We start from the raw sequence: 13,157 nt of genomic DNA on the forward strand, positions 1-13,157 counted from the left end.
TCATGACCAGAGCCAAAGTCAGCTGCCCAATAGACTGAGCCACCCAGGCGCCCCTGCTTAGTGCTTCTTCTGAAATGATGCTCTTTGATGGGTATTAGCATTTAATGCAAAGATCAGATCTTCACATATTATGCCCACTCTTATGGGTAGATTCTCAAATCTCTCCCCCAGACCTCCTTGTCCTTTGATTTTCCTTGGGCCCTCTCCATTTCCTGATTTTCTACTTCTCTCTCCACACAAAATAGATGACCTGGTGTATTGCCTCTCAGACTCCTGGGAAGTTTTCCACTCACCAGTGGCTTTTAGAAAGTGAAGCATAGGGCAGTAACAGTCATTTTGGGCTAGAATTCACATATCAACTCAACCCATTAATGACCTAAGTTCAGGCATTTTCTTCCTCTATCTGACAGAGAACTCCCCCAGGAAGTCAAATGTGTGAACTGAGTGAGAGGTAATGATGCAATGGTGTGAACTGAGTGGCTTCAGTGTCTGAGTCATTTGTTCATGCAATTTCTATGCTCTCTGGAGCTGCTTAAGCCCTGTCTAGCATGTGCCATCCCCATTTCACAATGAATTACTTCTGGACCACCCTAACTTAGGTCTCTTCATAGCCACCTTATAATGTTTAGTTCTGGCTGCAAAGTTAGCCAATACTCCATGGTTAGACACTTTACCACAGTTAGTATCTAGGAGGGCTAAATAGCATTCCAGGAGCTAGTTTTTAAATGGTGACTCTTTACTGCAAATGGCATGGCCTTGGTCCAGTGACTCTTATATTACTGAGGCCTATCCTGCTACAGGGCCCATTCGTGTTCTGGTCCGCACTCAAAACTAGAAACTTCCCATGTAGGTCACTGAATAAAGTCAGAACAATCTTCACAAGCATAGAATATTTAGCCTTCAAAACTGAAACAGGCCCACCAAGCACTATGCTTCTTTCTTACTGTGAGAAGCACAAGATACAAGAACTTTTCCTCTACTTTGAAGGACATGTCCTAGCTTTCCCTAGGTCATCAGGCCCCTAAAGAGTTCACATATTTGGCAGTCTCCTGAATCTCTATAGGGTTTCTCTCTCATTCTCTGGGGCCCTTGTGTTTAATCATAGCGTCCAGAGCACTTGCCACGTCTTGCCCCTCAAGTCCTTACTGTTTATTACATGATATGATCAATAGAGTGGACTGATGTGATGTTCTATGGAACATCATGTTATGTCCTGTTTAAATGGTCCACTGTCAGATAAGGGAAAAAATTCCTTAATTATTTTTACTGTTTTGTGGCATATGGCAGCAGAACTAACATAGAGCTGGAGGGAGACCATACATGTGTCTGGTCATCCAGCATGTAAAAACATGTAATGCCTCTGACCTGCCTTCACGATCGATATTGAAAAGAATGCACGTACCTAGCCAAAGTCCGTGCACTTGAAGCTGTAATCTGCCCTAGGGAAGATACCACATACAACACAGCAACTACAATTGGGATTATAGTTTGGTTAAGTTTATAAGAATCCAGTATAATTTGTCATGATCCGTTATGGTTCTTCAGGAGTCAAACTGGTAAATAGCTATGAGTTGGGGCCACTAACCTTTTATTTTTTTTTTATTTTTAATGTTTTTATTTATTTTGAGAGAGAGAGAGAGAGAGAGCGAGCACGAGTGGGGGAGGAGCAGAGAGAGAGGGAGATACAGAATCAGAAGCAGATTCCAGGCTCTGAGCTGTCATCAGAGAGCCTGGCGCAGGGCTCAAACTCATGAACTGCAAGATCACGACCTGAACCGAAGTCGAATGCTTAACCAATTGAGCCACCCAGGTGCCCCTAACCTTATATCCTTGAAGTTTTTTAAGGTGACACTAAGCTCTATTATTCCCATTGGACACAATATTGGTTTTTATTTACCATCTTCCCTCAAGGAGATAGCTTCAGAGATGTTTGTTTGCCCTCTCTTACCACAACAGTTTTTGCTGGTCAAAGAACCAATATATTTTTTTTTTTTTACAAATAGTTTATTGTCAAATTAGTTTCCACATAACACTCAGTGCTCATCCCCACAAGTGTCCTCCTCCATGCCCATCCCCCCTCCCCCCCACATCCATCAGTCCTCAGTTTTTGTCAGCATTCAAGAGTCTCTCATGGTTTGCCTCTCTCCCTTTCCCCCACCATTTCCGCCCTTCTTCTCCCCCTTGTTCCTCCGTCAAGTTCCTCCTAATCCTCCTATACGTGCAAACATATGATATTTGTCCTTCTCTGCCTGACTTATTTCGCTCAGCATAACACCCTCAAGGTCCATCCATGTTGCTACACATGGCCAGATTTCATTCTTTCTCATTGCCATGTAGTATTCCATGGTATAGATAAACCACATCTTCTTGATCCATTCATCTGTTGATGGACACTTAGGCTCTTTCCATGTTTTAGCTATTGTGGAGAGTGCTGCTATGAACATTGGGGTACATGTGCTCCTATGCATCAGCATTTCTGTATCCCTTGGGTAAATTCCTAGCAGTGCTATTGCTGGGTCATAGGGGAGTTCTATTGTTAGTTTCCTGAGGAACCTCCACACTGTTTTCCAGAGGGGCTGTACCAGTTTACATTCCCACCAACAGTGTAGGAGGGTGCCCGTTTCTCCACATCCTCGCCAGCATCTAGAGTTCTCTGATTTGCTCATTTTAGCCACTCTGACTGGCGTGAGGTGGTATCTCAGTGTGGTTTTGATTTGTGTTTCCCTGATGAGGAGGGATGCTGAGCATCATTTCATGTGTCTGTTGGCCATCTGGATGTCCTTCAAAGAACCAATATTAACAGTTCTCCTAGCCACGACGTATGGCCATTCTAACTATATATTCAGAAAACAAAAGATAAGGGCCATTTATCACTTGACTTGTATATGCCCCTACCCTACCCTAATACAGTGGCCATAATACTTGGGGGTGCTTCCTAAGAATCAGTACAAGTTAGGTCCTGTATCCAAGTTCCTTTGATATACTGTTGGCTTCCCATATATCCTGTCTCTAGAAAAACCATTTTCTATTAGCAATCTCCAAAGATCCTCATGGTCAGCACCGGTTCCAGGCTGTCACTTTGACCTTGCTGCCCATTACAGTAATTCTGACGGCCTTGCTGATGACTGTTAAGTGCTGCCATCTGGCCTCAGCTAGTCACTGGCCATGGCCACCCTGGTTGGGGATGGGGAAAATAACCCCCTGGCTTAGGTGGCTCTCATTTAGCTGAGAACAGCTCTCTGGAAATGGAGGATGCTGTTGGCTACAAAACCTCATAGCAACTGGGGATGAAAGCTCTGGCCAGGTGAAGGGTTCTGGGCAGGCGTCACAGTGTCGCCAATAATAACCTCTGGTGTTAGGGTGATAACTATCTAAATATCCAGGAATGCTGTTTTCCTGGGAACTTTGTCCCTTCCCTACACCTCCCACTCTAGACAGAACTGCCAAGACATGCTGAGTGGAGACTTTAGTGCTGGTAGCGTGTTTATGATGTCCTAAAACATATGACGAGAAAAACTAATGACCAGCATCATAGAATTACCTATAAATATAGGTTTCCTTGGCTGTTCATTCGGTTATTTAAGAGAAAAAAAATGACTATAATGGTCAGATTGTGATTTATAAGGGCCAGGACCTCTAGAAACTCTATGGCTGTCGGTACATTTGAACATCTACCTGCACTCACAAGAGTCTCTTTATCCTGTGACTTGGCCAAGCCCTTGGTCAGTCTGACATTGCACAGGGAAGCTCACAAACCCAAGAATACAAAGCGTAGATTATCGTTTGCTTTATGATACTTGATCCTTTAAAGTGACTAATGCTTTGTCTTTAAATGCAAGTGGGGCACCTGGGTGGCTTAGTCGGTTAAGCGTCCGACTTTCGCTTAGGTCATGATCTCATGGTTCGTGGGTTTGAGCCCCACGTCGGGCTCTGTGCTGACTGCCAGCTCAGAGCCTGGAGCCTGTTTCAGATTCTGTGACTCTCTCTGACCCTCCCCTGCTCATGCTGTCTCTCTCTCCTAGAAATAAATAAAACATTTAAAAAAATTTTAAAAAAAATAAATTCAAGTATTAAACCCTGATTTGATTGTTAAAATACTGTACCTGTTACACCTGGGTATATGTGATTTTAAAAGCTAAGACTTTTAGGAGAGTGTCTTGGTGGCTCAGTCAGTTAAGCCCATGACTTCAGCTCAGGTCATGATCTCACAGTTCATGAATTCAAGCCCCATGTTGGGCTCTGTGCCAACAGCTCGGAGCCTGGAGCCTCCTTCAAATTCTGTGTCTCCATGGGGCACCTGGGTGGCTCAGTCGGTTAAGCCTCTGGCTTCAGTTCAGGTCATGATCTCATGGTTCGTGGGTTCAAGCCCCGTGTCGGGTTCTGTGCTGACAGCTAGCTCAGAGCCTGGAGCCTGTTTCAGATTCTGTACCTCCCTCTCTCTCTTACCTTCCTCTGCTCACGCTCTCTCTCTCTCGGAAATAAAAATTTAAAAATTAAAAAAAAAATTCTGTGTCTCCCTCTCTCTCTCTGTCCCTCCCCCACTCATGCTCTCTCTCAAATAAACATTAACAAAATTTTTTTTTAAAAGCTAAGACGTTTTTAGTTTCCTTCTCATAAAGATGGAATTACCTTTCTTATGGTGAACATATTTTGATGAAATGAAATTCAAATCCCATTGTATGATGAAGAACTTACATGCTTGTGCTTAAAACTTGGAAATCCTACAATTTCTAGGAGAAATTGATGGTTCAGGGGGACTACACAGGCTATTTGAAAATGAAGGTTTGCAGTAGGTAGAACAACGGTCATCTCCTAATCACTGGAAACCATGTATGTACCCAAAGGGGGAATTTCGGTTACAGATTGAAGCCAGGTTCCTAATCAGCTGGCATTAAAATGAATAGCGTCTCCTAGGTCAATCAAATGGACCTAATGTAATCACAAGTGTCCTTAAGAAAAGGTTGAATAGAAAGAAGGGTGCACACAGACACGATATTGCTGACTTTGGAGATGGAGGAAGGGAGCCAAGAAGAAAAGAATGTGGGTGACCTGAAGAGGGAAGGAAATGTATTCTACCCTGGAGCCTCCAGAGGAACATGACATTGCTAACACCTTGATGTTAGCCCAAGAAAGCTAAAATCTGACCTCCAGAACTGTAAGAAAACACATTCTTTGAAGCTGCTAAATTTGTAATAATTTGTTACAGCAGCAATAGAAAACTACAGTAAGATTGTTCTAGAAATCAGAACACATCACACGTATGCCTTTTGCTCATCCTTTTGGTCTAGAATAATTTTTCCCACTTCTATGTGGGAGCCTAGACATACATAATTGGTGGTACCCAGATGGAGAAAAAAAGAAGGCAGGGCTGAGCATGTGGAGTGAGAACTAGGAGAGAGTGTGGGAAAATAACCCTTTGTTTGTGTAGACACCAATTAAAGATGTGTGAATCAAGTTCAAATGCAAGTGAACTTCCCCCCTTCAGTGATCCAAAATAAGGGCAATTTGTTATGCCATTTCAATATTTTCTCTGTTCGTTTCTCCCCAAAACAGTTTACGCCTCTTAAGGAACGTATGTGCCGCAGGTCTTAATTTTTATGATCTGCAAATTTTAAAAATTCTCTGAACAAAGTGTGAGTGCCTAATGATGTAATGTGTAAGTCAAATTTTATGGATCAACAAAAAATATATCTTTTTACTAACAAGCCAGGTAAGGACCACTGGAGAATAACCACATCTGTTATTACTGAAACAGACTTCCCAACATAATTAAAGGCTTTGAAAATAGCATTTATTCTTATGACGGCCACCAGAGGGCACTAGAACCTTTGTAGAAACTAAAAGCCCAGCCATCAAACCCTCCCCAGGGAGTTTGTTCTTGGAGGAAGCAACACAGCAGAGCAGAAAATGACCACCAGTAGTAGATTTCAGTATTTTTTTTTTGCCATGTCATTTTACTAGATATATTTTCTCTTGTTTTTATTTGTATCTTACAAGTCAATCTCAAAAAAACAAAGCAGAAGAAAGGAGCCATGCCTCTTTTTATCAGTTCAAAGAGGGTAGGTGACAGAAAATGAAAGCACGATGAAATTGAAGGTGTCATTTCCACATTATCATCTTGCCCCAAACACCATGCAGTGCTAAAAGTCACATCCCCATCATGCAAGGACATTAAAGTCTACGGTGACTAAAAATTCTGGTTTTTATTACGGGATGCTAAATATATCCATGGGGCATGCTTCCCCATTGGACTCAACATGAAGAAGTATCAATACAGAGCAGTTAAGTCTCACGGTAAGAGATATGGAAACACTTGTTTTTAATAGAGAATCATTTTTTATGTTTTCTGTGGTCTACGGTAGAATGGGGAAGAGTAAAAATGTGCAGAGGAAGCAAGGAAATTGCTTCCTGTCTCACAACATAGAAAAACACAGGAGCTGTCAAAATCTTGTTCACAGAGAGGAGTGGCTTTCTGTGACGGGTGGAATTATTCCTGCTCCCTAAGCCGTCTCATACAGGTTGTTAAAAATCTAGTTTCAGGGGCTTTCTAATTACATATTACAAAGCAGGGCGGTCACCTGACATTTTTAGGGCTCGATTTCTCTTGCGAGATAAGCATACAAAAAATGAGAAGGAAAATAAGTTGGAAAATCTCAAATATCATATTCTAATAGACTGAAGAAGAGATGTGTCCTAAAACTAACCAAAAGTTATTGGTTATTTTTGATATATTGGCCTGTTTTAGATAGGCATCCTCTGTACCTAAATCACTCACTTAAATCTTCTGCGTGGCTTTATATCAAAATGCTACAAGGAAAAGAAATTGGGAGAGGAAGGTTTAGGGCCTAACCCCTAGTCATTAGGCTCCATCTGACTGGAAAACAAAACGAACTGCATTTCTTTAACTACCTCTTTCATCCGCGGATCTCACAGCACCCAACAAGCATGTAAGTTACAGAAGGAAGGAAAGGAAGCACAGAGTGGGGTCACACCCCAACTCACAGTCAGCCCAGCAGCCAGCTGCTGCAGGAAGGACAGTAACCCAGCCCTGAGGAAGAGACTGTGCTCAAGCAAAAGAGCCCCCCTCAGGTTTCCAATGGATGACTTCACAAAAGCCACCCCAGCCACCCTGGCAATGCATACACACTGCACGTCACAGGGTTGGGGGCCCAACAGTGACCATGCAAGGAAGAGGGAGAGAGAAGAATGAGAGAAATGGGAGTTTATTTCCTCCTTGTCAAAAAGGAGGAATGATCTCCCACAGTCAACCCACAACGACCACTGGGGAGGGAAGGAGTGAGGCTCAAACACACAGATTTCCCAACTACAAAGTGCTACATAAATATAAGGCTTCGGTTTCGCACTGAAATCTGGCTCCAAATACAATCTTTCTTAGGCTTCCGGGAGTCTTGGCAGTAGTACACCTTATGATACTTCCTAGGTCTTTGATGCCACGCTGACGTTGTGCCAGAACAAAGACTTCTTAAAAGCAATAGATGCCCTTCAAGTATGGGACCATCCGATTCCGTGTGTGCTGCAATGTACCAGCCACAGGGATATCCTATCAGGCAGGAGTTTGGGTCTACAGGCTAACAACAGAGAGAAGTGGTCCTTCCCACAACCACAAAGGGGGTCCCATCCAGATCCTAATCCACAGCGGGTGCCACAGGTTTGGACCTGATTATGCTCAGGTTCTCTGCTTCCTGAGTAGCTGTGCTTCTTGTTCATTCCACAGCCTTTAGACCCTCCATCTACAGGGATGGACACAAGAGTTACCCCGTAGACCCATGAAACGACCCCAGATTCATTTCAGAGATGACCTAACCCTCAGGAGTAAACTGGAAGTCATCCAGTCTTAATATCCTTTGAAACAACAACAACAAAGGCTGGGTTATTCCTAAATTGAGTGTCATGGAAAGTGTCATCCACTCTTCCCAACACTTCCCACTGCCCTCTACTTCTTAGTGGCCACAGCTGAAGTTGGGACCCCGCAGAGGCAGCCTCTTACTTCCTAACACAACATAACGCAGAGTGAAAGTGTCTTTAGAGAGAGAAACACTAGCCAGAAGGTGAGCCTGGTCTAGAAAAGAGGGTCGAGGACCAGGCAGTTGGGTCTTTTGTTCATGGGGGGGTGGGGGGGGGGCATTCTGCACAGTAAGTGCTTAAGTGCTTTAACAAAGCCAAAGCTTCTAGACTAACCTGACTTTGAAAAGTAACTGAAAGGTTTGATTCAGGAATCTCATGGACCCCTTTTGCCTTTAAGTTTGAGTGCTCTTAAGGAATTTACACTACATGGCCAGTTCCATGGGTATTCATGAAAAGCCAAAGTAAAGCACTGAGGTGTATTCACAAGCCCTGGCCAATAGTTTCTGGGGCACCTCAATTTATAAAACTTGTTTTGAAGTTGATCATTAGTATTTCAAGCCAAAGAAAAGAACGTGGAAGAATAGTATTCTTTCCTCCATTACTTCTCCTTCGCAAAACAACCTGCTTACACTGTGAATCCTAAACAATTAACCTTGAATAGCGGCTAATTGTAGAACTAATCAATGATGATTTCCAGAGTAAAGAGATTAAACCACTGGCCTCTCAATGCAGGAGCTTCAGGGTCCAATCTGAGGACCTGCACAGTTACATTCAGTGCTGGGGCCAACAGAAAACTCATCGGAGGCCAGGCTCCCTCTTCTGAGTAGTCCTCGGCCCAGTACATTCCACTTGGGTTAGGTGCTCCTAAATGTTTGTTGGGCCCTTGGGACTGCCATGCCCTCTTATCTTACAGAAGCTTCTAGTCTGCCTTGTTTCCTGTTTTTTTCTTTCTTAATACTAGGGTTGTTTTTGTTTACAAAGTATTAACACTTCTGCGTAAAGCTGGAGGAAATATTCAACAACTATTTCCATTTAGTTTGCAGACAAAATAAGAGGGTTATTTCCACTTCAATGTCAAGCCACACTTTGACTCTACAAAGCATACCGTGTTAGCCTGACAATTTGCTAGGGGTGAGGCCAAGCTGGGTTTTTGCTGGGTTGCGGTTATTCTTACGATGAGAAATATTCATGATTAGCAATCAGTAATCAGTAACAAAATGAGTTCTCTTCAACAACAGGCCCCAAAATTTCTATTAGACCTTAGACAAAAGACGGTATTCATTGTATTTCATTTGGTTTAGGGTTTGTGGGCATACATGGCATAAAGCTTACAACATTTATTTACTAGAAGAAAGAACCTAAGATGAAAATCCTTTTTTGGTTAAAAGAATGACTTATCACAGATAGAGAAATCTGAACACTCTGGGCTAAGAAAGAGCGGGAGAGAAAGAAGCCAGAAAATGAAAAACTATTGGTGCATACCTCCGTATTTGCCCCACAAGATATCCTGAGCATTCCTCACACAGCATAGTGCAACATAATAACTCCAGTGAATCAACAGTCTTCCTATTTTCTCAAGCAAAAAAGTATATACTTGGAGAATATATATTGAGCAAAATGTATAATTACCATCTTTTAAAACACTAGTAATTTGACCTTCTATAAATATACTTAAATAACAAACAAGAGAGAGCTATTCACATAGGACACAAAGTGACACATAAACATACAAAAATAAAACAATCATATTTTAACACTTTTGTTGTTTTCGTTGGGTTTTTGGAGTGAGGCTATCAAAACCATTCAGACAGCAGAATCCCCTTGTCGATCTTGATCTGGGGGAAACCGGATATAAATGGACACTGTGCAGAGGCACCACACCCAGGGACAAACGCAGCAAACATTCCCTGCTGGACTTCTTTCTACCTCCTTCGGTGGTTTAGAAAGGCTAGGAGGGAGGGGAAGTCTCGAAGCGTAACGACACAGATTTCTTTAGCTGTTCTGTGGAAAGGAAATTTTAATCAGATCCCTGCCCCACCGGGGAAGAGTGTGGAACCATCAAACTGTCCTCTGAGACAGTGGGAAGATAGGACACGCCTCCTCTCCCACACACCACTCGCTCTGAAGTATTTCTCAGCTCATGGAAAAGGCACCGCCATTCTGGACCAAAGGCCAGAGATTTTGGTTCCACAATACCACAGGTATCTCATTCCAGCTGCTGCTGTAAAACGCATTCCTCCACTCAAAACGTAAATGATTCGAAGAATTCAACTACCCAACTCGGTGGAATATATACATTCTTACATTCTTCTTTTGGAAAACAACATTTCTATGAATAATTATCCCTGGTAGAACATGATCTTTGTCCATTAGAATCTTTGTCCCGCTCTTGAGAGCAAGGAACAGTATATACATTTCTGACATCCCACCTAAAGCCTAGCATAACCATGACCTCCAGGAGGAACACGGTGTTTGTTCAACTGGACTCAATTCCTCCGGTCTCCATGGAAGCACTGCAACCAGAGGACGACTCTTGCTCCTGACACAGTAGGTCCTCACCTAAGTTGCATCTTTAGAGAAGGACCCACTGCTTGAGGAACTGATTTCAGTTTTCCTTTTAAGGAGAGCTCTCGCAACATCTTGAGGCATTGCATAGGGTACCATAAAAGGGGAGAGAATGTTGGCTTGTCCTCAAATAGAATTTTCAACACGGGCAGAAGAAGGTGATTTCTCGAGTCCCTGGGGGGTGCCCTCATGGGAAGACGTAGGGACCCGCTGCTGCTGATAGATGTCCTGGATCAGCAGGGTGTTCATCAGCTTCCATTCCCTGTATTTTCTGGCTGTCAACTTCGGATCATCCAGCAACTGGTTAATCATGGCCAGGTCATGTTCTTTACACTGTCCAAGAAGGGGGGGGCGAAAAGGGGTGTGTGTGTGAGATGTAGCATTTTAATTTCAATAATCCCTCTTCAAATCTTTTACAAATACGCATATACATTCATCATAAAATTATCAAAGTGTTTTTACACATTAATATTCTAATCCCTAAGCCTAAGAGATACGGCAGGACATTCATTTGCATATATCTGCCAAGAAGAAGTTAAGTATCCTACCCAAGGGCTGGTAGGAGAACTAGACAGACAGCCAGGATCTTCCATGTGGATCTTCCCTGACTGATCCTTATTCTACACCTCGGTAGCATTTCTATCTCAGAGAGAGCTTTATTCCTTCTATAACTTATAATCATATAATCATTTCATTGACCACCCAAACTTCACTAAGTAAAACTAGGACATAGTCCCAATTCCCTAAGACATAAGATAGCACAAAAGATATTTATTTTTATTAAATTATCTTCACTTTTAATAACTCACATGCATGTATTTAATTAATACACACAGAATAAATATATAGGCTATCTTTTTATTCAAAGAAAAGACTACTAACCTTCCATCAAAACAGTGTGTGCTCCAATGATGCTAAGAGAACAATCTATCTGTATTGTTTCACCCTGCCTCCTCTGTAACCGGTATCACACACATCTGAAATGTCTGGCTCAGGTGAGGGGAGTGTTCCATAGTCCAGGAATGAGCTAAAAATGAGGTGGAACAGCCTCCAAGCTCAAAAAAAGTTCACTCAGTCCACAATTTTATCTCAGATCTATTCTTGTTTCCTCCGTCCCTCTGACCGTAACCCTAATTTTGAATATGAAGTCCAGAGCATCACACTTGATGCGTCCCTGCCTCCAATTCTCACTTCAAACCCAGACTCTACATGGCAGTGCAGAACATCCACCTAAAATGCTGAGTCCTCTAAATGGTTCTCCTTCATGTCCAAGGTTCTACAGATTTGCGTTCCAACTGTTGATGCCCACTTCCTCCTCATGTCCTGCTCTAACAGTGTTGATGTGCATCTCTCCCTTATAATGCCAGTCCACACTCCTCGATGTGGTGCCACAGGGAGGACCTTCCGTATCTTTCTTCTAGTGAACTCTACTTCCTGGAGTTGCCTTCCTCACATGGAACACTTCCCAATCTTTCTTTATCAGATTTTACTACAACTCATAAATCTACACTCACTTCAGGCATCCTGTTCTCCAGAAAATCTTCTCCAAACCCCTAAATTGCACTGAGAAGCTTTATTCATGCTCTCATGCCTTCCAATGCTTAGAACTTACCATGTTACACTTAGATGTTCATGGATCTGTCGTGCCACCTACCCTTCAGCTTCTTTTTAATTTTTTTTAATGTTTTTTTATTTTTGAGAGACAGAGACAGAGCAAGAGGAGGGGGAGGGGCAGAGAGAGAGGGAGACACAGAATCTGAAGCAGGCTTCAGGCTCTGAGCTGTGAGCACAGAGTCCAATGTGGGCCTCAAACTCATGAATTGTGAGATCATGACCTGACCAGGAGTCAGATGCTTAACCGACTGAGCCACCCATGTGCCCCATATTCTAAAGCTTCTCAAGAAAGGTGACATTTTATTGATTCCTGTGTGTCTTGCACATCACATGATGCCGAGTGCCTGGGAGACATAAATGTTTATTATTATTATTATTTTTTTAATGTTTTATTTATTTTTAGGAGAGAGAGAGAGACAGCGCGAGCAGGGGAGGGTCAGAGAGAGAGGGAGTCACAGGCTGAAACAGGCTCCAGGCTCTGAGCTGGCAGTGAGCACAGAGCCCGACGCGGGGCTCGAACCCACGAACCGCGAGATCATGACCTAAGCGAAAGTTGGACGCTTAACCAACTAAGCCACCCAGGCGCCCCATAAATGTTTATTATTAAACCAATCTTTCTGCCTATCCCCAGGCCACCATGCGTATAGCTAAAAATTCACAACCAGAATCAGTGGTTGTGGTTCACATTCATGACCACTGCCATTAAGTGGCTTTCACTACGATCTATAGTCACATTTTCCTACCCCCTTTTTTCTCCCAATCTACCAAATTACTATTTCAAAACTTTTCATCTCTGCCCAAATCTCCTCCCCCATCCTCCCCTGCAGCTGAAGNCTCCCAAGTTTCTTTTGCCCACTACCTATATCCACACAAGTATATCCCTGCTTCCTTACTGTTCTTTTGGATGAAATATCTGTGCCCCTAGCAAAGGCCAATCTCCACTTGCACACTATCATCCGCTCCCTCATACTCAAGAAATTCACTCCAGCAATTCTCCCCTCTTTCCCGTGACTCATTAATTTCCCATCTTCACTTGATAATCGTATGCCATTACCTCTCCCATCTTGAAAGCCTTTTCACAATCCCACATCCCTGCTCCAGCAAATGCTCCA

General features: G+C 42.9%; 1 protein-coding gene across 4 annotated transcripts in view; it reads right to left on the bottom strand.

Annotated features, from left to right (window-relative positions):
* Positions 1-5,933: 5,933 nt before the first annotated feature.
* IPCEF1 (interaction protein for cytohesin exchange factors 1) overlaps positions 5,934-13,157 on the bottom strand; it is a 178,163-nt gene continuing 170,939 nt past the window's right edge. For all 4 annotated transcript variants that reach the window (XM_077755086.1, XM_077755084.1, XM_077755083.1 and 1 more), the window contains one exon: positions 5,934-10,764. In XM_077755086.1, the coding sequence (XP_077611212.1) occupies positions 10,558-10,764 (207 nt within the window). In that variant the 3' untranslated portion in view covers positions 5,934-10,557. The remainder of the gene's footprint in view (positions 10,765-13,157) is intronic.

The sequence above is a fragment of the Crocuta crocuta genome, unplaced genomic scaffold (genome assembly GCF_008692635.1).
Source record: "Crocuta crocuta isolate KB4526 unplaced genomic scaffold, BGI_CrCroc_1.0 scaffold11, whole genome shotgun sequence".
NCBI lineage: Eukaryota > Metazoa > Chordata > Mammalia > Carnivora > Hyaenidae > Crocuta > Crocuta crocuta.